Source organism: Leopardus geoffroyi, chromosome B3, assembly GCF_018350155.1.
Source record: "Leopardus geoffroyi isolate Oge1 chromosome B3, O.geoffroyi_Oge1_pat1.0, whole genome shotgun sequence".
NCBI lineage: Eukaryota > Metazoa > Chordata > Mammalia > Carnivora > Felidae > Leopardus > Leopardus geoffroyi.
The window spans coordinates 37,139,161-37,163,380 of NC_059337.1; the positions used below are offsets into that span (position 1 = coordinate 37,139,161).

Sequence of the window (24,220 nt, forward strand, 5' to 3'; positions counted from 1 at the left end):
TCAAAGAAACCACGATTTTCCCTTTCTGGCTCCTAAACTGTGGCTGCCACTCACTGGTGGTAGATTCCCAGGCTCGTCCCTTTCCCACAGAGAGCCCCAGTTTCTTCATTTGTAGAACAAGGGTGTTGGGCTAAGTGGTCTGGGGAGGGTACCTCCAGCTCTACCCAAAAATATTGTTTTAAACACTGTGTCTCATGAGACCCCCTACCCCACGGAATCACCACTGTACCCGCTGGCCCCCCCCTTGCCCTCCCCCACCCCCTATACACACTACACCCATCATTCTGGTCTACACCACACACCCCTCTAGGTGGGGACTGGCTTCCTCAGATATTTTCTTCCACAAAGGAAGTAATATGAAACAACAGCAATACTAACAACAAAGCCCTAGCCCCTTTGTCTGTCTTTGGAGGTTGGCATACTTTGTGCATTTGGGCAGCTTGACTTTTCCTCCACCGGGGCTCTCATTTTCAATGAGACTGTGCCGTAGCTTGGCGGCTCTGTTTTTTATTCCAGGCTTGGTGTTCCACAGGATGTCAGAAAGGAGAGCCAACTTTTCAGTTTTCCCCAAATCTGCGAAGATCTGGGAGGGGGGGTTTCCAAGGCTGGACGGGAAGATGGAAATCTAGCAGCATCCAATACGTCCCAGGCTGGCCTGACCACAGCCCTGTGGGTAGGCGGCAGGCAGGCAGCTGGGGGAGTACCCGGAGAAGGAGGCAGGGAATTTGCCTCCTCCTCCAACTTGGTGTGTAGGAGATGTGAAGGAGGGATCCCAGTGCCAGGCTCTCTTGATTCTACGTCTGGAGTCTGGCTGGGGTCAGAGTTTCACAGGGGGCAATGCTGTGGGACTCTCCCCTGGCCTGTGTGCTCCCTTTGCCCTAGAGGAACATGAAATTCTTTTTATCAGTGAAAGCACCCATGTTCTGCTTTCACTTATTGGAGGAATACCTCGTCAAGAGGAAAATCTGCATGCACTTAGGCCAATCGCTTTACTTCCGGGAGTCTCAGTTTCCTCTTCTACAAAATGGAAGGGTTGCATCAGATTATCCAAAAGGTCGCTTCAGGTTATAAATTGTGGGGGGTCGGGATCCTGACGTCTGGAGTCAGACAGTTTGACCCGGTTTGCATCCCAGCACCATTTACCAAGAGGGGACCTTGGGCAAGAGGGTTGACCTCCTTTAACTCCAGGGTTGCTTGAAAATTAGATGAGTTAGTGCAGGCAAGAGTGTATGGGCCTAATGTAAAGGGAGCATTCAGTAAATAAGTTATGAGCTCTCAAGAAGATGAAGGTGATGAGCCCACATGCCCGCCTTTCTTCTGCTTGCTCTTTCTGGAGCAGAGACCAGAACGCAAATGCAGCGGAGTGTTCAGCAGCCAAAGGTGGCACTTCACTCCCCAAGGCTGGTATTTCCTTCCTGGGCACCCAGGCCAGTATCTGGCTGGCTATCAGAGGACCACAGGCTAGACATTAGGTGGTTGCTGCTGAATGTGAGGCAGGGAGGCAAGGGAGACCAGCTGAACCCCGGCAAGTGCCAGTGGTTGGTGGTAGATAGAAGGCGCAAAGAGCATTTTCTGGAGGGGACCATGATTAGGAAAAAGCATATTATTCTATCTCCAGCTAGACTGGCCTTAGCCTCCTGTCATGTTCCACATCATCCTCTTATGAAGTGGATGGTGATGGCGTGCACGGTGGGACACAAGTATGGTAGGGGAAGGTGGAGGATAGAAGAAAAGGCTAGGAGGGCGCTGGGGACACTTGATCGCCTTAACCATAAATCAGAGACTTCTCTCAGCCACACCTCCCACAGTGGCCCTGGCAGAGCAATCCGCCAGGTCAGCCCTGGCCCCAGGGATCCTTCTATGAGCACTACTCTCAGCGGACTCATTTACCTGCCCTGACAATGCCAACATCTGCGTGGCAGAGAGCTGACTTCTCTCGAGGCATTAGGCTCCTTTTTGTGAAGTGACAGAGACTTCTTTTTCCTCCATGATGGCGGACCATGAACAACTCTACCAAATGAAAGAATACACAGTGCTGTGAAAGGAGAAAATATTTTCAACTGCACACTGCCAAGCTGGCATAAAGGTAGGGAATCACAAAAGAGGCGAAACCCAAAATCGTTGAGTGTAAATTCGGAGAGCCAAAGCTCTCTATGGAATTGTGGATATCTGTCAAAATTGAGGGCTCTTGGGGGCACCTCGATGGCTCAGTCAGTTAAGCATCCAACTTCGGCTCAGGCCATTCTCTCGAGGTTTGTGAGTTCAAGCCCCGCATCATGTTTTCTGCTGTCAGCACAAAGCCCACTTCAGATCCTCTGTACCCTTCTCTCTCTGCCCCGCATCCACCCTCTCTGCCCCTCCCTCCACTCTCTCTCTCTTGCTCTCGCTCTCCCTCTCTCAAAAATAAATGAACGTTTTTAAAAAATTGGAGTATCTTGAGCTTCTATTTTATGGTTTTACAGAAGCAGGGAACAGAACAGGAGGCTTAGGGGTCCCCCAAGGTAGAAAATCTAATAGAAGAGCTCTTTGCATAAAGCTAAGACATCCCTAAAAAGCTTGGTCTTCAGTGGAAATGAATAAGAAATGGACTCTTCAAAGAGGGTAAAGCATTGAAACTAGTCTTTTTTTTTTTTTAATTTTTTTTTCAACGTTTATTTATTTTTGGGACAGAGAGAGACAGAGCATGAACGGGGGAGGGGCAGAGAGAGAGGGAGACACAGAATCGGAAACAGGCTCCAGGCTCTGAGCCATCAACCCAGAGCCCCACGCGGGGCTCGAACTCACGGACCGTGAGATCGTGACCTGGCTGAAGTCGGACGCTTAACCGACTGCGCCACCCAGGCGCCCCAAAACTAGTCTTTATAAAATCTAAAAATAACTCTGAAAATTCAAAACTATAAGGTGACCTTTGTGTGAGTTTCCAGTTCAGGTTCATACTCAGTGTGGCCCAAAAACCTCGAACGGAGGTTTTAATTTTAAGTGGTCCTATGTTAAAAGAAACAAATATAAATAATTTCTGAAGGGACTAAACTTAAATCCAACCCTCAAAGAATTCCACAAATAAACCTCCAAGGAAAAGGAGAAACTCGCAGTAAAAGCAACATGAAATAAAATACACAAGGAAATAAGATATCAAAAGGAAGGATCACTGGAAACCACAAACAAAAGATCCACAAGGACTTCATATTCTGGAGTTAGGAGATGGAAAAGCTAGATTTCACACATGGAAAGAAATAAAAAATGTTATTATAAATATGAACAAGGAATGAGCAGGTTTGAAATAGAACCAAGTAGACTGAGAATTGAAAAAATACAAGAGCTAAAACTTAAAACCCAAATGAACTGGTTAATGAACAGATTGGACACTGAGTGGAAAATTTGTAAATTGGAAAATATTTTCAAAAGACAGCCAAATGTGGACACAAAGAGCTAGAAAATATGAAAGAGAGGGAGGTGTTAGGAGACATGGAAGATATCGTGAAATTTTAAATATATTTTGAATTAATTTCCAGAAATAGGTAAAGAGAAAATGGAGAAGAGACGTTTTAAGAAATAAATGCTAATAATTTCCAGGGGGCTCACGGGTGGTTCAGTTGGTTGAGGGTCCAATTCTCAATTTCAACTCAGGTCATGATCCCAGGGTCATGGGATTGAGCCCAACATTGGGCTCTGGGCTGAACATGGAGCCTGTTTGATATTCTCTCTCTCTATTTACCCCTCTCCCCTGCTTTGTGCTCACTCTCCTTCTCTAAAATAAAAATAATAATTTCCCCAAATTATTGAAAGCTTGTAATCCATATATCCAGAAAACCTAATAAATTCCAAGAGTAAACACACACACACACACACACACACACACACACACACCTAGACATGAAGTAAATATTTTCAAAGCAGCTAGAGAGAAAAGACAATTCGACTGGTAACTGATCTTTTAACAGAAAAGTAATGAGTTGAGAGAAAATAACCACCAGTATAGAATTCTATACCTAGTGAAATTATCCTTCAAGAATTAGGATACAATAAAACATTTTCTGATAAACAAACACTGAGTTTATCCCGAAAATCTTCACTCAAGGAAATTATAAAGTATGTGCTTCACGCAGGAAGGAAAATAGTCCCAGACAGAAGATTTAAGATGCAAGAGGTCACGATGGCAAAGGTATTTGTAAAGATGCAGACAGATAGAAAATAATTGCATAAAATACCAATACTATTGACTAACTTATGTAGTGGAAGAAACAAGGTAAAACTAGAATATTGGACAATGATAGCAAATGAATCACAAGAGATTGTTGGAATTATAGAAATCTAAGATCTTCATATTACCCGGTAGAAAGATAGATAATATCTTCAGCATGTGTTAAAATCTCAATCCGCATTTCAAGATAAATAGGACAGTCACTACACAAACGGACAAAGAACATATAACTTCCAGGTTGCCTGGGTGGCTCAGTTGGTTAAGCGTCCGACTTTGGCTCAGGTCATGATCTCACAGTTCGTGAGTTCAAGCCCCACATTGGGCTCTGTGCTGACAGCTCGGAGCCTGGAGCCTGCTTCAGATTCTGTGTCTCCCTCTCTCTCTGCCCCTCCCCCGCTCATGTTCTGTCTCTCTCTCTCTCTCTCTCTCTCTTTCTCTCTCTCTCAAAAATAAATAAATGTTAAAAAAAAATTTTAAACATACAACTTCTAATAAAGTAAAGGGAAAGAGGAAAAACCTGATACATGAGAAAGAAGACCAAAAGAAATCGGTGGAAAAGGAGACAAAAAAAGCCAGAAAAGGAAATAGTACATAATGAGATATTAGGAGTAAACTCAAATACATCACACAGTAAGGGTAAATAGACAAAACTCAAGTTAAAAGAGAAAAGTTGTCAGATTGGGTTAAAAAGGAAAATGCCAATGATAAGCTGTTTGCTACAGCCGTGTTTAAAACAAAGAACAACAGGGGCATCTGGGTGGCTCAGTGGTTAAGCAACCGACCTTGCCTCAGGTCATGACCTTGTGGTTCATGAGTTTGAGCCCCGTGTCGGGCTCTGTGCTGACTGCTCAGAGCCTGGAGGCTGCTTCAGATTCTGTGTCTCCCTCTCTCTCTGCCCCTCCCCTGCTTATGCTCTGTCTCTCTCTTTCTCAAAAGTAAAATAAACGTTAAAAAAAATTTTAAACAAAGAACAACAGAAGATCGAAAGTCTCAGCATGGAAAAAGATGTGCTGGGCAAATACTAACAAAATAAACCTGGACTTTTATATCAATAAAAAACAAAAAAGAACTTTATGACCAAAAGTATTTTACAATTAAAGAGGTACAGTATATAACGGTAAATAGAAAAATTTACCAATATGAACTTCTAAATTTGTATGCATGTAATAACATATCCTCACAAGATGAAAGCAAAAATTCATATCTACAGTGAAAAAATAGACAAATAGACCTTATAGTGAAAGATTTTTAACACTTTTTCTAGTATCTGTGGAGTAATAAAATGTTTAAAAAATCTGTAATAGCACAATATGCAAATTTTGATCCAATGGGCATATATAGAATATTATACCCAACAATTAAAGAATATAGGAACTGTCAGACACACATAGGAAACATTCATGATAACTTATTTTTAATATTTATTTTTTTTGGGGGGAGGGACAGAGAGAGAGGGGGAGAGAATCCCAAGCAGGCTCTGCACACAGCAGAGAGCCCCATAAGGAGCTCAAACTCAACAAATTGTGAGATCATGACCTGAGCCGAAATCAAGAGTCAGACACTGAACCGACTGAATCACCCAGGTGCCCCTGTGATGACTTTATAGCAAGTTGCAAAATTCATCTCAAAAAGTTCCAAAGAATTGGTATCATACAGGTCATATTCTCTAAATATAATGCAACGGAGTTGAAAACAAATAACCAAAAGATCATTAGGAAAAAACCTCACACATTGAGTTTAAAAAAATTTTTTTTAATGTTTATTCATTTTTAAGAGACAGAGTGTGAACGGGGGAGAGGCAGAAGGAGAGGGGCACACAGAATCCAAAGCAAGCGCTAGGTTCTGAGCCATCAGCACAGAGCCCAATGTGGGGCTCAAACCCATCAACCGTAAGATCATGACCTGAGCCGAAGTCGGACGCTCAACCAACTGAACCACCCAGGTGCCTCCTTTTTTTTTTTTTAAGTTTTTTTTTTAGAATTTTAATTTAAGGATACCATTCTATTCAGTAATTCAGAGGTCAATGAAGCACTCACAGCAGAAATGAAAATACTTATAACTGAACAATAATGAAACTATTATATGTACCAAACAAAGCTTGTAGGACGTTTTACCTACACTGTTGATGTATAATTTCTAGCTCTGTTTCCTTAGAAAAGGAAAAAAAGGCTCAAATATACTGTGTCTAACAGACACAAAGAAGTTCAGAAGGATAATCTTAAATAAAGCAGATGGAAAGAACAAAGGTAGAGGCAGAAGTTAATAAAATACAAAGTAACTGGGCAATGGGAAAAAACAACAAACCCCCAATTTTGTTTTTTTTTTAAAGATTAATACATTGATAACTCCTTAGCAAGTCTGATCAAGAAAAAAAGAGAGAATATATGATTTCCACTATCAGAAATGAAAATATAGACACCTTCATGAATCTTATAGATGTCAAAAAATAATATATTATGAACAATTTTATTTGAATAAATTAGAAAATTTAGAAGACAAAATTTTAGAAGACAAAAAAGACAATTTATCAACATTGGCAGAAGAAATGGAAACTTTGAATAGTCTAATATCTATTAAAGGAATTTGATTTTTTAAACATCTCCCTAGAACGAAAACTTTAGGAATAAATGGATTTACAAATGAATTCTTCTAAACACTTAAGGAAAAAAGAATACTAATTTCACAAATCTTCCAGAAAACATCAAAATAAGGAACACTTCCTAACACTTTTTGTAAGGCCAGCATCACTTTGATATTACACCCTAACAAAAATCACAAAAAATGAAAAGGCAAAAATCATCATCTCCCATGAATATAGCTGCAAAAATCCTTGTCAAAGTGCTAGTCAATAAAATCTGGCAACATATTAAAAAGGATAACATGTGGGGCGCCTGGGTGGCGCAGTCGGTTAAGCGTCCGACTTCAGCCAGGTCACGATCTCGCCGTCCGTGAGTTCGAGCCCCTCGTCGGGCTCTGGGCTGATGGCTAGGAGCCTGGAGCCTGTTTCCGATTCTGTGTCTCCCTCTCTCTCTGCCCCTCCCCCGTTCATGCTCTGTCTCTCTCTGTCCCAAAAATAAATAAACGTTGAAAAAAAAAAATTAAAAAAAAAAAAAAAAAAGGATAACATGTTATGCTATTTGGGATTTATTCTAGGAATGCAAGTTTGGGTTAACATTAGGAAATCAATTAATATAATTCACAATATTAACAAAAGAAAGAAAAAAATAATATGATCATCTTGATAGATTCAGAAAACATATTTGACCAAAGTTAACATATTTATGATAAAAACTCATATCAAACTATAAATATAAGGGAACATTATTAAACTTTAAGAGGTATCTAGAAAAAAACTACAAGAAACATCATGCCTAATATTGCTATTGTATAATTGCTTAATACAATTAAAAAAATTTTTTTTAATGTTTTTATTTATTTTTGAGACAAGAAGAGACAGAGCATGAGCAGGGGAGGGGCAGAGAGAGAGGGAGACACAGAATCCGAAGCAGGCTCCAGGCTCTGAGCTGTCAGCACAGAGCCCGACATGGGGCTTGAACCCACGAACTGTGAGATCACGACCTGAGCTGAAGTCAGACGCCTAACCAACTGAGCCACCCAGGCGCCCCAATTTCTATTTTTTTAATGTTTATTTATTTTTGAGAGAGATAGAGAGACAGAGTGTGAGTGGGGGAGGGGCAGAGAGAGAGAGGGAGACAGAATCCGAAGCAGGCTCCAGCCTCCGAGCTGTCAGCACAGAGCTTGATGTGGGGCTCGAACCCATGAGCCGTGAGATCATGACCTGAGCTGAAGTTGGCTCAACCAACTGAGCCCCCCAGGTGCCCCAACACAATTTCTATTATTGCTATTATAATATCAACATAAAATAATGAAAACTTTCTGTCTGAGATTAGGAACAAGACACGGATGGCTCCTATTAGATGCCTTCCACGTTGTACTAGAGGTCCTGCCAAGTGCAATGAGGCAGGAAAAGAAATAAAAGACATACAGATTGGAAAGGAAGAAACAAAACATTTTTTATTCACAAATAACATTAATTTGTGCCTAGAAAATCCAAAAACAATCTACAGTCAAACTACTAGAATTAATAAGTGAATTTCACTAGGTCATTGCATACAAAGTTAATACTAAAAATTTATGTTATTTTTGTATACCAGAAATAAGTAGGATTTAAAAGACAACTTATAATAGTATCAAGAAACATCAAGTACCTAGGAATAAACCTCACAAAATATGTGCAAGTTTCCTATGGTGAAAACTACAAAATATTACTGAGGAAAGATGTTTAAAGAGGACACATTCCTGGGGTGTCTGGCTGGCTCAGTCACAGAGTGTGTGTCTTTTGATATTAGGGTTGTAAGTTCGAGCCCCACGATGGGTGTAGAGATTACTTAAAATATCTTTTTAAAAATGGATATATTCCTCCTTAAAGGGGGGAGGAATATACCATGTTTACGGATTGAAAGATTTAATATTGTGAAAATGTCGGTTTTCTCAAATTAGTCTATAAATACAATCTAATTCCAATCAAAACCTCTGTGTGTGTGTATTCAGTGAGCATAGACAAGTTAATTCTAAAATCCACATAAAAAAGCTAAAAGATGTAAAATATTTTTAAAAATCTTCAGGAAAACCAAGCTGGAAGATTTTCACCACCAGGTAACAAAACCTGTCATAAAGCTGTTGGGGTTAAAACAACATGTTTCATATACAAACAGAATAATGAAACAGATAGGAATCTATTAAGTGATCCACACATATTCTGTCACCTGATTTATGATAAAGGAGACCATCTAATGTAGTATAAGAATGGATTGTTTTCTCATAAATGGTAGTAGGTTGATTGGCTATTCACATGTAAAAAAAAAAATCTGTTTGGCCTACTAGCTGAAATACAAAAAACAAAAAAAACAAAAAAACCCCAAAACAAATCCAGAATTAGATGGAAGACCTAAATGTGAAGAGCAAAAAAGTTTAAAAATAATGACAAAATAATAGAAGAAAACACTAGAGAATATTTTCATGACCTCGAAACAGGCAATAGTTTCTTTTTTTTTAATTTTCTTTTTTCTTTTTTAAAATTTATATCCAAATTAGTTAGCATATAGTGCAACAATGATTTCAGGAGTAGATTCCTTAATGTCCCTTACCCATTTAGATCCCCCCGACACTCCCCCCAGTAACCCTCAGTTTGTTCTCCATATTTATGAGTCTCTTCTGTTTTGTTCCCCTCCTTGTTTTTATATTATTTTTGTTTCCCTTCCCTTATGTTCATCTGTTTTGTCTCTTAAAGTCCTCATATGAGTGAAGTCATATGATACTTGTCTTTCTCTGACTAATTTTACTTAGCATAATACCCTCCATTTCCATCCACGTAGTTGCAATTGGCAAGATTTCATTCTTTTTGATTGCCAAGTAATACTCCATTATATGTATGTGTATATATATATATATGTGTGTGTGTGTGTGTGTGTGTGTGTGTATATATATATGTGTATATATATATATATATATATATATATACCACATCTTCTTTATCCGTTCATCCATCTATGGACATTTGGGCTCTTTCCATACTTTGGCTATTGTTGATAGTGCTGCTATAAACATGGGGGTGCATGTGTCCCTTCGAAACAACACACCTGTATCCCATGGATAAATGCCTAGTAGTGCAATTGCTGGGTCATAGGGTAGTTCTATTTTTAGTTTTTTGAGGAACCTCCATACTGTTTTCCAGAGTGGCTGCACCAGCTTGCATTCCCAGAAACAGGCAACGGTTTCTTAAACAGGACACAAACAGCATTTGCTACAAAAGAAACAGTAATAAATCATGATTTCATGGTGTCAGGTCTTTAAAGTTGGTATGTAAATTCAATATAATTCCAATTCAAATCCCAAAAGTATTTCTTTTTTTTTTAGAATTTAACAAGCTGATTCTCAAATTTATGGAAAGAGCAAAAAAGTCAAGACTAGCCAAGACACTCTGATTTTAAAATCCCCAACAAACCAGATGGTGGACTCACCTTGCCAGATATCAGGATTTATCATAACGATATGATGATTAAGACAATGTGATATTAGCATAGGGACGAAACAGAATAGGGTGCCCAAAAACAAGCCCTCACATATGCAAGAACTTGATTTACGACAGACCAGACATTGCAGATCTGTGGTACTAGGACAATTGGTTATCCATATGGAAAAAAGTGAAATTAGATCCCCCAACTTACACAATACACAAAAATCAACTCCAGATGGAATAAAAGCTTAAACGTAAAATGAAAAACCATAAAAGTATTGGAAGATAATATAAGAGACTATCTTTACGACCTCCAAGTAGGGCAAGATTTCTTAAGACACAATGAGTACAAGCCATAAAGACAAAGTCTGATAAATTTAACTACATTAAAATTAAGTATTTTTGGGGCGCCTCTGTGGCGCAGTCGGTTAAGCGTCCGACTTCAGCCAGGTCACGATCTCGCCCTCTGTGAGTTCGAGCCCCGCGTTGGGCTCTGGGCTGATGGCTCAGAGCCTGGAGCCTGTTTCTGATTCTGTGTCTCCCTCTCTCTCTGCCCCTCCCCCGTTCATGCTTTGTCTCTCTCTGTTCTAAAAATAAACGTTGAAAAAAAAAAAACTTAAAAAAAAAAAAATTAAGAATTTTTGTTCATGGAAAGATACCGTAAAGGGAGTAAAAAGACAAACCACAAACTAGCAGAAGGTAATGGCAACAAGTAAAACTAACAAGGTATTGAATCACTTCCAGAATTTATAAATATGAATCAAGAAGAAAATGACAAATGATTGACAAATGGGCAAAAAAACCCCAAAAAGAACAGGGATGTCATAGACAGAGAAACATAGATAGTATACAACTGTATAACTATAGGAAAAGAGGCTCAACCCCAACAGTCATCAGGAAACTGCAAGTTAAAATGAGATACAATTATACATTCATGAGATAGGCAAAACCTAAAATGTCTGACAACACCAAGTGTTGGTAAGGTTATAAAGCCATGAAACCCTCTCCCACTGCTGGTGGGCTTTTAGGTTGATGAAACTATTTGGAAAATGTTTACCCTTATCTAGGGTTGAACATGTGGAAAGCCTATAATTCGAATTCCACTGTGAAATAAAGACATTTCTGCACCTGTTCACCAGGAAACACTTTGAAGAATGTTCTAGGCAGTGGGGGCGCCTGGGTGGCTCAGTCAGTTGAATATCGGACTCTTCATTTCAGCTCACGTAACAATCCCGGAATGGGACCAAGCCCCGCATCAGGCTCAGTGCTGGGTGTGAAGCCTGCTTAAGATTCTCTGTCTCTCCCTCTGCCCTGTCACCCTCTTGTGCTCTCTCTCTTGACAGTGGCTTTAAAAGCACAAAAAGTTTTAATCTTGATGATGTTCAGTTTCTCGATTCTTCCTTTTGTTGCCTTTACTTTTAGTGTCATGTCTAGGAAATCATTTTCTAAGGTCATGCTGAGGTCAGAAAGATCTACACAGGTTTCCCTCTAAGAGTTTTGTTGTTTTAGCTCTTATTTTAGGTGTTTGATCCATTTTGAGTTCATTTCTATAGATGGTCTTGGACAGGAGCACAAGTTCATTCTTTTGTAGGTGGAAATTCATTCTTTAAAAACACACATCACCCAATTAAAAAATGAGCACGCGATTCAAGTAGACATCTCTCCAAAGAAGAGACACACATGGCCAAGAAGTCCGTGAGAAGGTGCTCAACGTCATTAGTTACTAAGGGCATGCACATCAAAGTCATAATGAGATACTATTTCACACCCACCAGGATGGCTGTAATGAAAAAGACAGACCATAGCAAGTGCGAGAGGAGATGTAGAGAGAACGACGCACAGCCATTGTTGGTGGTACAATGCTGCAGACCCTTTGGAAGGCAGATTGGCAGTTCCTCAAATGCTTAAACATAGGGTTACCATGTGACCCAGAAATCCCACTCCTATCAAAGAGAATTGAAAACATACGTTCACATAAAAACGTGTGCACAAGTGTTCGCAAGAGCGTTACTCACAAGAGCCATAAAGAAAAAACAACACACATATTCATCACCACCTGATGGACGGATAAACAAAATGTGATATATCCGTACAACGGAATAGTATTTGCCCACAAAAGAAGTGAACTGATACATGCCACAACATGGATAAGCCTTGAAAACATTATGCTGAGTGAGAAAAGCCAGGCATAAGACGTCACTTAATTGTACGATTCCATTTATGTAAGATACCCAGAATAGAAAAATCTATAGAGACAGAAAGTGGATTAGTGGTTTCTAGGGGATATGGGGAGGGAGGAATGGGGGGGGGGTGACTGCTAACTGGCACATTGTTAACTTTCAAATAGAACTAAGTACTCATGTCACTGGCACAGGGTTTCTTTGGGGGGTGATAAAAATGTTCTGCCATTAGACAGTGGTGACCTTTGCACAACCATGTAAATATACTAAATTGACTGTATTGGTAACTCTAAATGGGGAAGCTTTATGGTATGTGAATTGTAACTCAATCATGAAAATATGTATTAGGTGGTAAAACCATTTTCCAAAGTAAAGACTGGTTAACCCCAAATCGAGATGTGATTGCCTCTAGTGTGTATGCCGAGGGGGGGTGGTTATTGCAGGAAATGGGGGTGGGCAGCATGTACGACAATTCTGCCTTTGCATGCACCTGATGACTTAGCCTCAAAATCTGTAAGGTAAAAATTGACAGACCTATAAAGGAGAGACACATGTTTCTACAGTCTTTGTGGGACATAAGTTTTGGTTTTAATTTGTGTAAGCAAACAGCGCTTCCTATGTGACAGGTCAGTCACATGAGGCAGGTGTTCTTACTTCCTAGGTTAGAATTCTGAAAAATCAAGATATTAAGGAACTTGCCCAATGTCACAGAATTAAGAAGTGTTGGGGCTGAGATTTAAAACCAAGCGTTCTAGCTCCAGAGTCTTACTGAAACATAGTGGGGGATGCTGACACTAACTGGTAACTGACCAAACATGCAGGCAAAACTCCACAGAGTAGAAGGTTTGACCACGGCCATGGAACTCTCTGTTACAGTAGCTCCATTCAGTCCAAGTTCTATGGCACAATCATGTCCAACAGTGGATTGTCAGGAGGCTGACATGAGATCACACATGTTTATAACATGGAAAACGCCATACAAATATCGGTTCCATTGTTTGACTCTTGGTCTTCTGTTGTTTGGGGGGGGGTTTAGGGGGAGATTTTGTGGATTTGCAGTATCTGCTTTAATTGCAATCCCTTCAGATTCTAATTGTAGAGTATAACCAACTGATAAATTGTTACTGTTGTAACACACAACATACAGTTGGGTATGAAAATGTGTAAATAGAATCTGAGTGAAACATACTATAAGACCACATGCTGACGATTCTTTGGTGTGTTTTCGTTTTTTTGTTTGTCTGTTTTTTCAGTCCACTGGTGTGTAAGTCAGGCTCTGGGATACCAACCGAGTCTTGCTGGAGGACGGTATGACTGGAGAGCTGGCCTGGGCCCTTATGCAAGTCGCTGACCCTGGGCCTCCGTGTCCTCGTTCATCCAATAATCACACCCACTCTAAACTGCCTCGCTGCCCTCATAAGGACTTCAAGGAGGGATCTCAGAGATCTAATTGGGACAGTCCTCTGAATTGCATATGGGGCTAAACAAATGTCAGGCATTGTTAAGAATCTCAAACGGTGCGGATCGCTTGACGAGTCTGCTTTATGCTGTTTCATGTGTTGTTAGTAATAAAAGCTAACATTTATTGAGAGCTTGCCGTGTGGTGGGTGCTACGCCAAGCCCTTTATAGACCGCATTTCATCAATGCATCCCAGCAACCCGAGAGGCAGAGTGGTCCAGGGCGCTGTAGCCGGATTGCCTAAGGCCATTTGCAGACTCGCACCACTTACCAGCTGAGGTTATGGCCCCTTTCATGCCTCAGTTTTCTCATCTGTAAAATGGGAATAACGATAGCACTAACTTCACAGAGCTGTTGTGATTATTTCACGAGTTAATGTACGTCACGTGCTGGGACCTGTGGGTCTGGCACTTGGTAAGTGGCCCATCGAAACTCGTTTTATCGTTTCCACTTTATAAGCAGTGAAATGGTTGTCAAGTGGTAGGTCACCCAGCTGATGCAGGGCCAGGCTGGGATTCTCACCCAGGTCTATTCTGGACCCAGAGCCCACGTGTATAACCATTACGCTCCCTACCTCCGACAGTCGCATGAGCAAGGTTGGAGTCCCCAGCCATTCACGGAGTCTGTTTGAAGCCCTGAAAACACAAGAGGAAGCTGCCAGCCCCTTTCCCTTGCAATAATCCTCCACACCATGCTTTACTTTTGGCCTGCACTGCAGAGGAGTTTTTGAGAGGCCTTAAGCCCAGCTTTTGCACCCACATTTTTCTCACGAATGCTCAGCAGAGGAAAAAAAAAAAAAGCCTCACAGAAGCATTTGCTACCCAAATATCAACTAAAACATCTACACTCATCATACCTCTCCCCCCATCCGCAACCACCACCACTTGGCCTCTGCCCCCAGCTGCAAATTGCTTGGGAGATGTTTATTTCTGGAGCATACTTTAGAATGAGCAGCAGCAGCTGGGGCAGTGTGGGGACAAGCTCCCCCATCAGAAGAGGAGGTTGATCCTCTTTCCAGAAATGCATGTAGACAAGCAGTCTCGAAGCAGGCACCCACGGGTGGCTCCCCCAGCCTGGCTGGTGTGTGATCTCAGGGACGAGGCCAGGCCCTCGAGCCCGTGGCAGAAGGGGAGGTAGAGGAAAGTGGCATCCTTTTAAAATTCTAGTCCCTGGGTTCATCAAGGCTGGCTGGAGGCAGAGATTAGATAGTGGCTTTCATCACTGGTCATGTTGTTATGAATATTTTTCTTAGGGTTTGTCTTGGGCCATGCTCTCGTCTCTCTTCTCTTGGGCTTTCAAGATCAGTTATGCAACTTATGTTCAGAAATCTCTGCATGCCCTTTCAGGCTGAGGATATCAGCCAAGGGCTAGGACTGGCTCTCAGCTACGTGGGAAAACAGGACACGCTGCTTTTTACCACCCTCTCAGCTGCCTTCCTGAGGGTCTGCTTTCTCCTTCCGGGGCCTCCAGCTGCCTGAGGGCTTGGTGCCCCTGACCCACATTCACTGCAAAATCATATCCCTTTCTCATCCCTGTTAAAGCTCCTACTCTGTTCAGGGATCTTGCGAAGAACATGACGTGGTAAATACATTCGTGCTGTGAGTGGATGGCCGATAATCGTTTACTAGGTTGATCTACTTCCCATATGGAATTTTCTTTTTTCAAAGCGTGTACCTGGAGCCAGGAACTCAAACAGCAGAGTTTCTGGCAGTCCCAGACATCCCAGGTGCTTGGACAGATGTGAGAAAGTCTGGAGGCAGGAGAATTTGGAGCCTCTTTCAGTGTCCCACCTGTATCCCCTGGGTTCAAGTGCTGACTATGCCACTTTCTAGCTACAAAACTTGGGTCCAGGTGCTTGACTCCTCTAAACCATCTGCTTTGTGTTGGGCTCCCCTGGATGTAGACCCTGATACAAGAATTTAAGCGCAAGTATTCAGGATTGAGGGCAGTGGGGAGGTGATCCCAGGAAGCACTGTCAAGGGAATAAGACAGAGAAGGGAAGGAAGCCAATATAGGACACAGTAGCGAGCAGGTGGCCATTGTGGGCAAATAGGGCTCCCTGGGACACTATAGAATAAGCCTCAGAGTGGTCCCTCAGGAGGGATATCTTAGTCTGTTTGGCCTGCTATAACAAAAATAGTATAGACTGGGTGGCCAATAAACAAGAAAAATGTATTTCTGAGAGTTCTGGAGGCTGAGAACTCCAAGATCAAGATGCGAGCAGACTCGGTGTCTCACGAGCCTTGCTTTCTGGTCCATAGACAGCACCTCCTAGCTGTAGCACAGTAACTCCATTCATGAGGGCTCCACGCTCATGACCTAATCATCTTCCAAAGGCCCTCCCTCCCACATCCTAACACTATCACCTCAGGGATTAGGATTCAACGTGTGAGTTTGGGGAGGGGGACCAAAGATTCAGTCCATAGTAAGGACTACGGGAGCTGAGCTGTACTCGTCCACCAGCTCCCATCAGTCATTGGTTGGGGACTGCGCCCACTAATTCCCCAACACTCCCAGCCTGCTGACAGAGCTCCAGGGTCCAGAGAACACCTTCCAGCTCATAGTTGGAAGCCTCAGAATATGGCATTCACAGCAATGGCCAGGGCCAAGGGAATCTATTAGAGTATTGACGGTGACTGCAATGCTAACCATTCCGTGGGAACAGAAGACCCACCAAAGGCCAAGGGATCAGATGAGATGGTGTAGGGCACTCAGCAAAGTACCTCGCCCATGGTCAGTGACGTTCAGTGATGGTTGTTGGTCCTGTTAGTTGTGTTCTAGTCTTGGCCACATGGATTGTTTTGGAGAGAGGTAGGAAACACAATTAGGAAGGCAGGAGTAAGTCCCATTGCACAGGCTTTGAAGGACAGGCACAGCACAGGTTTGACCCAGTAGGCGGGGCTGGGGGGAGCAGAAGGTTCCACGGTGAGCACAGTGAACAGAATCCACCAAGGCTAAGGCTGGAAAAAGGAAGCATCTTTACGGAAACTCAAGCAATGCACATGAAAGCACACAATATCTTGGGGGGAGCAGGTGGAGGTGTCTGAAAGATGATCTGGGAGGTGTTGACCCCTCCTCCATAGAACCTTCCTGAATTGGTCAAAGGCCACAGGTTTCTGTCCTCCTGACTTATATGGATACAGCCCTCCCTGCCCTTCCCCCATCTCACTCACAAACAGCTCATTACCTATCAAATGAAGGCTGATTAAAAATATCTCACAATGGGGCCAAAATTATTTCCACCCTTATCTTTTTTTAACCAACCTCACCCCCCTGCAAAATCCCTAGGATTTACCTGCTGGAATTTTATCTGCCCCCAAAGTAAAGAAAAGGATACAAATAACAAAGCTTTTTATGGCTTTTTTTCGAAACAAAGGGTGTCCTTTGGGAGCTCTGTCTCTGGCATTTGAGACATGGATGCTTAGGTTTCATCTGAAAGTGGGAGAAAGAATGATGAGGAACCAACAGTATTCTAAAAAATCATGGGAAATGCTATCCCCAAAAGGCATAGGGTAATCGGTACATTTGAAGCGTGCTTGGAGAAATGTTTCTCTTCCTCAACATGGGTTTGGATTGTGCTGGAGGGGAAGAGTGTGTTTATTGTTGGCATGGACACGCATGCACGCATGTGACTGTTTGCATGGGTGTGTGTACCTGTGTTTGGCCCAAACACACTCACAGGAATATGCTTATCAAATGGCTCAGTTCCTGTCCCCTGGCCCAAAGGCACCCTCGCATCTGGTCCCTGTGCACTGTTGGGAATCCCTTTCTCTGCTCCTTGTCTTTGTTTGAGACTCTCCAGAGAGCCCTCCGTAAGCCCATCTTTACCCTGGTGCATTCCATGCAGACCCTAACCTTCATGACTTCTCTCTGACGTCCCAGCCCAGCCAGGGACGGGGAGAAGTTCCTGGACGATGCCCTGGGCCACGCAGGAGGCTAAAGGAAATGATGCAGGAGTTATAGTTCGTCCATACTGAGTACTCAGTTGAAGGCAAGTTGTTCTTCATACTGTTGTCACTGTGACGTTTGTTCCTGATGTCACTCTTCCTGTCTGGTCCATGGTCAAGGTCTTTACTCATCAGAAATGTCCTTTCAGCTAGGATGTTGACTGCTACCTCCAGACTTTTAAGGCAACTTGTAGTCTCCAAATGAGATGTTTTTCTTCAAGAGGATGTTTCCTCATCCATCCTGCGTGTCTGTTTGTATTATGGCCATACTCCTTCCCTTTGATATCTTTACTGCGAAATACTGTACATACTTGTGGCTTGAGAAATGGAAATCAGAAGATAACTTCCTGGATTTGGTATAGGCTGTGTACAGGGCTTGATCCCGGTAGGAATCCCAGTCAATGACCCTCGGCATTGGGACCAAGATCAAGGCTCAGCAGATCCCACCCACAGGACATCTCTGGGCTAACCATGTTCATGCAGTCCTGGCCTAAAACACCTGCTTCCCCCATCCAGCTGTGATGTGGTGATGAGTTGTGAGTCCATTGGGATTCGAATCCCAGTTCTGCCACGCAGGTGCTGTGGGATCTCGGGTGCATCCTTTGCCAGTTTGAGTTTAGATTTCTCAAGTGGACTTGGCAACTGTGGATTTTTCTGCCTGGCATACTTTGTCATCCCCCTTTAGCTGTTTCCTTTAGGGAACTCTTCTCCTATGATATGCCATCTTGCCGCGGCTGTCAGTCATAACACCCTTCTCTTCCCAACTCCTCAGGACTGGGCGTGTGCCACAGACTGGGCCAATTGTAGTACCATATTCTCCAGGTGCTGATTGGTTCTGGAGTGGGCATGAACCAAAGCCCTGGGCTTTCCTGCTGGATCGAGTAGGGAAGGCTGTCTCTTTCTGCTTAGAATCCATAAAGTGTAAGTTTGGGTCTGCTGGCTACATCTTCCTAGCAGGCAGAGAAATCTTGTCTGCTTCAGGAAAGGACTGCAGAGTGAAGTAAAACTAAGAGAAGACAGAAAACAGACAAGAGTTTCACTTGAGACGCTTGATCCAGCCATACCTGCAGCAATCATCTGTGCACTTCCTGTCTACATAAGCTCATACACTGCCTTTTCTGCGTGAGTCGCTTTGTGTAGTTTCTGTTACTTGTGAAAGAATCCTCATCAGGACAGTCTTTTTATCTATAAAAAAAATGACTATAATTCCTTGCAGGAGTCTTGTGAACATTAAATTAGATCGAAGTTGTGAAAGGGATTTGAAAATTGGTAAAACACCATGGACACCCCTCAGACATCGCTCGTGGGAATGTAAACGCCATAGTGGAAACAGTTTATTAGTTTCTCAAATGATTAACCACAGAGTTATCATACAACTCAGAATTCCACTCCTAGGTATATACCCAGGAGAATTGAAAACATACGTTCACACAAAAACTTGTATACAAATGTTCATAGCAGCATCATTCATAATAGTCAAAAAGTAGAAACAAACAAATATATCTCACCTGATGAGTAGATAAACAAAACGCGGTATATCCATGCAGCGAAATGTTATTTAGCAATAAAAAGGAATGAAATACTGATCCTTGCTACAATATGGATGAACCTTGGATACAAGGTGATAGAAGCCAGACGCAAAAGGCCATCTCTTGTCGGATTCCAATGTTCAGAATAGACAAATCCGTACAGACAGCAAGTAGGTCTGTGGTTTCCAGGGGACTTGGGTGAGGGAATGGGTAGTAGCTGCTAATGATTACAGAGTTTCTTTGGGAGGTCATGACAACCTTGTGGAGAAACTAAAAGTTGCTGGTGAACTTTATGGCATGTGAATTATCTCAAGAAAAATAAATATGCTACATACGTGTAAAGGGTTAGTAGTATCATTACCATTGCTCAACTCAAATCCCAGCTTCCATAAAGCCCTTTATCCGAGTTTCTGAGTTTTTCCAGATTGAATCTGCATTGTGCATTTGTCACCCATACGCTGCTGCCTTGTAAGGTTTAGATAAAATGTTTAATACTCTTCAAATAATAAATTATTTAAATAAATGATTAAATAATAAACAATGATTAGATCAATAAATACCAGGTTGTGCCTTGTCAGCTCCACCCCTGGGGCCTCCAGCGTGGGCTTCTCTTCTGTGTTCTGCATGCTGAAGAGGGAAGGCACATCTCTTCCCCTCCCCACGCTGCCAGATTCTGAAAAGGCACACATATCGTATTCAGGACTCCAATGCCCCTGATGAGGACAATGGGAGCTAATGAAGGGGAAAAATAGAAGAATTGTTACACGAAGACCCTCAGCAGCACGCCCACCAAAGGGATCTCCTTCAGCAAAGAGTGTCTGGTCTTCACAAGTGCTTCAAGCAACCCCCAAATACCTGGAGTTGGAGAACCACCAGAGAAAGCCTGAAATTGGGTGAGGCAAGAAGAGGTGGTTTGCAGCTCATTGGATAACTGTTACCGGTTAGGGTGCTCTAGGTTCAAAGCAGCCTCACTCAAACCCACTTAAACAATAAAGCAGACTCATTGGTCATATAACTGGAAAGTCCTCAGGGGAACAGGCTGAGGGGGTGGTTTGATCTAGAAGCTCAATAAGACCCTCGTGGACTTGCGTTCTCCATTCTGCCATCCCAAGACAGATCTCCCTTCTCCACCCCAACCCATTCCACTTCTGGGCCTACATGATTCTTTGTCTCAGCCTGGGAGGGGATGTAGGAGTAGGAGAAGGGAGAAAAGAGTTCCTTCCTTCCTTCCTCCCTTCTACAGGCCATTTTAGAAGAGTAAGAAAGCTTGTTTCCCAGAAAGCCTTCCTTGGTCATGTTTCCCTTTCTTAAACTATGGTCAGGGGGTGGCAATACACTGATTCATTTCAGCCTAAACCACATACCTCCCCCTACACACACACACACATACACCTTCCTGTGGGGATGGAATGAGCTTTCCCCAATGTCTGTGGCTAAGTGAGGGAGGTGAGGTTACTGAAATAAAAACCAGGGTATCTAGCAAGAAGAGAGCAGTGTTGGGGAGGCAGGCACAACACCTATTACTAAACTCACGTGAACCTGGGCCTTCTCAAAACCCACTTCAATCCTCCAGGATCCAGCCTGAATGCCAACTCCACTGGGAAGCCCTTCCAATCCTTCCCAGAGAGAAAATTCCTCTGGGCACCCACACATCACCTGTGCTCAGTCAACTATTCATCCGTCCACCCACCCACTTACTGTATTACTGGTACTGGGTGCTGAGGGCTGAGTGCTCAGTTGTGAACCAGAGATTTCTACCTGAATGGGGTTTTCAGTCTGGACAAGGGCAGAAAAGTTAATCAAATGATTACACTAACTTACCTAAGTATAATGAAGAAAAGAGAGGGAGAGAGAGCATGTACCTGGGGAGCCTACCTGGTGAGGACGGGGGTTGGGGTGGGGGTGAAGGAAGGCTTTCCTGAGAAAGTGATGTGGGGTCCTTGCTCTCATTTTCACCACCTGTGCCATCCCACCCTCTGCCTCAATTCTCCCCTGCTGGGCAGGCCAGCCTCTACACTCCCTGATTATGGTCCAGGGCCTGATTTAAAGTTTGTGCAACAAATGTGCGTTGAATTTAATTGCCAGGGGTTTTGAACTGCTGGGAAGGAAGGTGGCTGTGTTCCAAAGAACAGCTTCGCTGCTGTGAAAGTAGGCACAGCATCCTCCTGGCTGCGTTGGGGTGCCTCAGGTAGGAGGGGCGGACAGAGTGGAGGTGGAGCAGGGATCCGCATTCATTCCGGGGTCAGAAGCAGCACCGGGGCCTTTGCATTCTAAGCTCCCGATGAGGGCAGGCAGGAGGGACGTCTCCGAATTGACGTTTGAGGGACATCCGCTCCCCTGGGCCAAGGGAGACCTCAGTCGTGGCCAATGTCTTCGGGCCACCTGAGATACCCCTCCGAGCTTTGTGAACCCTCTGAGAAACGGGAATATAAACCACTTTTGCTGCAGAGATTTGGCATTTGGTGGCGAGGTGTGGAGGGAGGCGCCGCACCGGTTCTCGGAGGCGGGGGGCGGGGGTGGGGGTTCTCCCCGGCAGAGGAGTAGTAGGGGCGCGCGGGGTGCGGAGAGGGCGTGGGGCGGGGGGAGAGGCACGCCGCGTGCCCAGGTGGCAGAGGGGCCGAGACTGGCCCCGCGCCCGGCGCGAGCGTGTCCGCGCGCCCCTCCCCGCCGCCCGAGCCCTCCCACTTCCTCTGCAGGAGCGGCGGCTGTCAGGGAGCCGGGCGCGCGGCTCGCAGTGCAGGCTCCGGGCGCCCGCGAGGAGGCTGCCGCTCGGGCTCGCCGCCCTGCCGCCCTGCCGCCCCTCACCCGGCCCCAGCCACCGCCGCCGCCGCCGCCGCGCGCCATGGACCTGCCCAGGGGCCTCCTGGTGGCCTGGGCGCTCAGCCTGTGGCCAGGTACGTCCCCCTTGCCTTCGCGTGCCGGTGGGAGCCCCTCGGAGGGTCGGAGCTTGGCTGCTGGGGGGACGCGGGTCCCCCGAGAAGCGGCGGCAGTCTAGCGGCCAAACTCCGCAAAAGAGGGCGCCGGGGCGACTCGGGGCCGGGAGTTTGGGTGTGCGGGGAGGAGTTGGGGAAGACTGAAGAGGCTCGAGTCGAGGAGCGCGGCGGGCTGGCGGCCCCGCCGGACACGCTGGCTACCTCCGGGCGCCCCGCCGGGGAGACTCGGGCGTCCCGGGAGCGCGGAGGGCGCGTGGCCCGGGCTGGGAGGGGTCCGGGCGCGCGGAGCAAGCGCCGCCTCGGGAGCCCTCCTGCCTGCGGAGGGAGGCGCCTGAAGTTTGGGGAGCCGGGCGCGGCGGCCCGGGAGAGCTGGGGGGACCTGGGCGCCGAGCGCTGCCCAGAGTCCCTCCGGCCGCGGTCGGACGAAGCCCCAGGGGCGAGCGGTCGCCGGCCGGGCCGAAGGCGACGGGCGCAGCTTCGCAGTCCAGGGCCCCAGAAACCTTACCTGACACGCAGGGTAGGGACGGGGCAACCGGCGCTCGAAATTATGCAGTTATTCAATAATCGGGGGAAGCCGCCGTCGCCGAGGCGCGCGCCGCCCGCCTAATGCAATCCAGGTGTCGGGGCGCGGCGAGGACCTCGGGCCGGCCGGGCGCACTGCCGGCAGCCAGAAGCGGGCCCTGGGCTCTCCGCACTGGGGCCACCCGGCCCGGGCTTCTCCACCCCCGGCGACCCGGCCCGACCCGGGGTGGCGGCCAGCGGCGCCGTTCTACCGGCGGCGACCGCTTTCGGGGCCTCTGCTTTGCGCAGCGGAGTGTCCCGGCGGGGACCAGAGCCCGCCGCGGGGACTGGCCGCCCGGCCTCGCCTCCCCTTCCGCATGGGTCAGGCTGGGGCTGGAGCGGTACGGGGGTCAGACGCGGGGGCAGCAGGGAAGGAGCAGACAGGGAGCACCGGTGGCAACCCCCCAGACCGGGCTCACTCACCGCGGTCCCAGGGTACCGCGGAAACAAGTGCACCCCCCATCGGTCTCTAGCGGAGACTCTGGAAGGGCCTGTAGTTGAGTTTCTGGCCATGGATTTCAGTCCAGATCCTAGAGCCACGAAGCAAACATTGCCGCTTTAAGTTGTTGAGGGAAAGGAGTGTTGGGGAGGGCATCAGGCCACCAGGCCAGCATACGTCTAGAAACCAGCTGCAGGGGGAGGTGAAGTCCACTCTAGGTCTTTTAGACAGGAGGGAAGGTAACTCCAGGAACTGTCTTCAAATCACGGGGAGATCCAGTCTTAGGAAAAGGGAGCCGTGTATGGTTCCAGATAGGAGGAACCTTCCCACCGGACCTGAGATGGAGAAAGTCTGGACCTCGGAAAGCTAAGAATGAAATCTTTGGAATCAGAGTGCTTCCATCCTGGCTCTGCTGCCCACTAGCTGTACAATCTTGGGCGCAATATGCAATCTCTCCAACAGGTTTCCTTCTTTGTGGAACGGAGATAGAAATTCAGACTGAGTTCATAAAGTACTCCAGATAATTAAGTGAGACACTGTCAGAAAAGTCCTTAACACAGGGCTTGGTGCACAGCAGGGCAGAAGCCATGGTTGTTAATGTTGTTTACTCAAGCAGGAATGGGGGGGGGGCGCTAGGGGAGTGGGGTGAAGGACAGGGACAGGATTTGTGACTCAGAATTCCCTTTAAATGGAGAAAAACCACCCTTAAGTTATGTATGGTCAGTTTGGGTTCTTAAAATATGGGATTCATTAAACATATCAATCATTGTTGGAACGGCGACATCTGCTTGCAAGAAACTGGGCGTGGGGACCAAGTATGTGTGCAGTCTGGGTCCTGCCTGGAGCTGGGAATAAGGCAAGGCCAGAGGAAGCTGAATAGAGGGATTAGGGAGTGAACAGCACAGAAAAGCTAAGGACTATGGTTCACACAAGA

General features: G+C 45.2%; 1 protein-coding gene and 1 long non-coding RNA gene across 3 annotated transcripts in view; one reads left to right on the forward strand and one right to left on the reverse strand.

The window, feature by feature from the left end:
- Positions 1-13,434: 13,434 nt before the first annotated feature.
- LOC123582823 lies at positions 13,435-23,693 on the reverse strand. 2 transcript variants are annotated; one of them, XR_006704589.1, is made up of 3 exons: positions 23,271-23,693; positions 19,914-20,026; positions 13,435-18,830 (listed from the first exon to the last, which is right to left on the reverse strand). It is a non-coding gene; the product is annotated as an uncharacterized LOC123582823 (long non-coding RNA). The 2 variants fall into 2 exon arrangements; XR_006704590.1 differs by having other exon boundaries at positions 22,792-23,271.
- ITGA11 (integrin subunit alpha 11) overlaps positions 22,042-24,220 on the forward strand; it is a 126,068-nt gene continuing 123,889 nt past the window's right edge. The window contains exon 1 of the mRNA XM_045449294.1: positions 22,042-22,247. Within this exon, the coding sequence (XP_045305250.1) occupies positions 22,196-22,247 (52 nt within the window). The 5' untranslated portion in view covers positions 22,042-22,195. The remainder of the gene's footprint in view (positions 22,248-24,220) is intronic.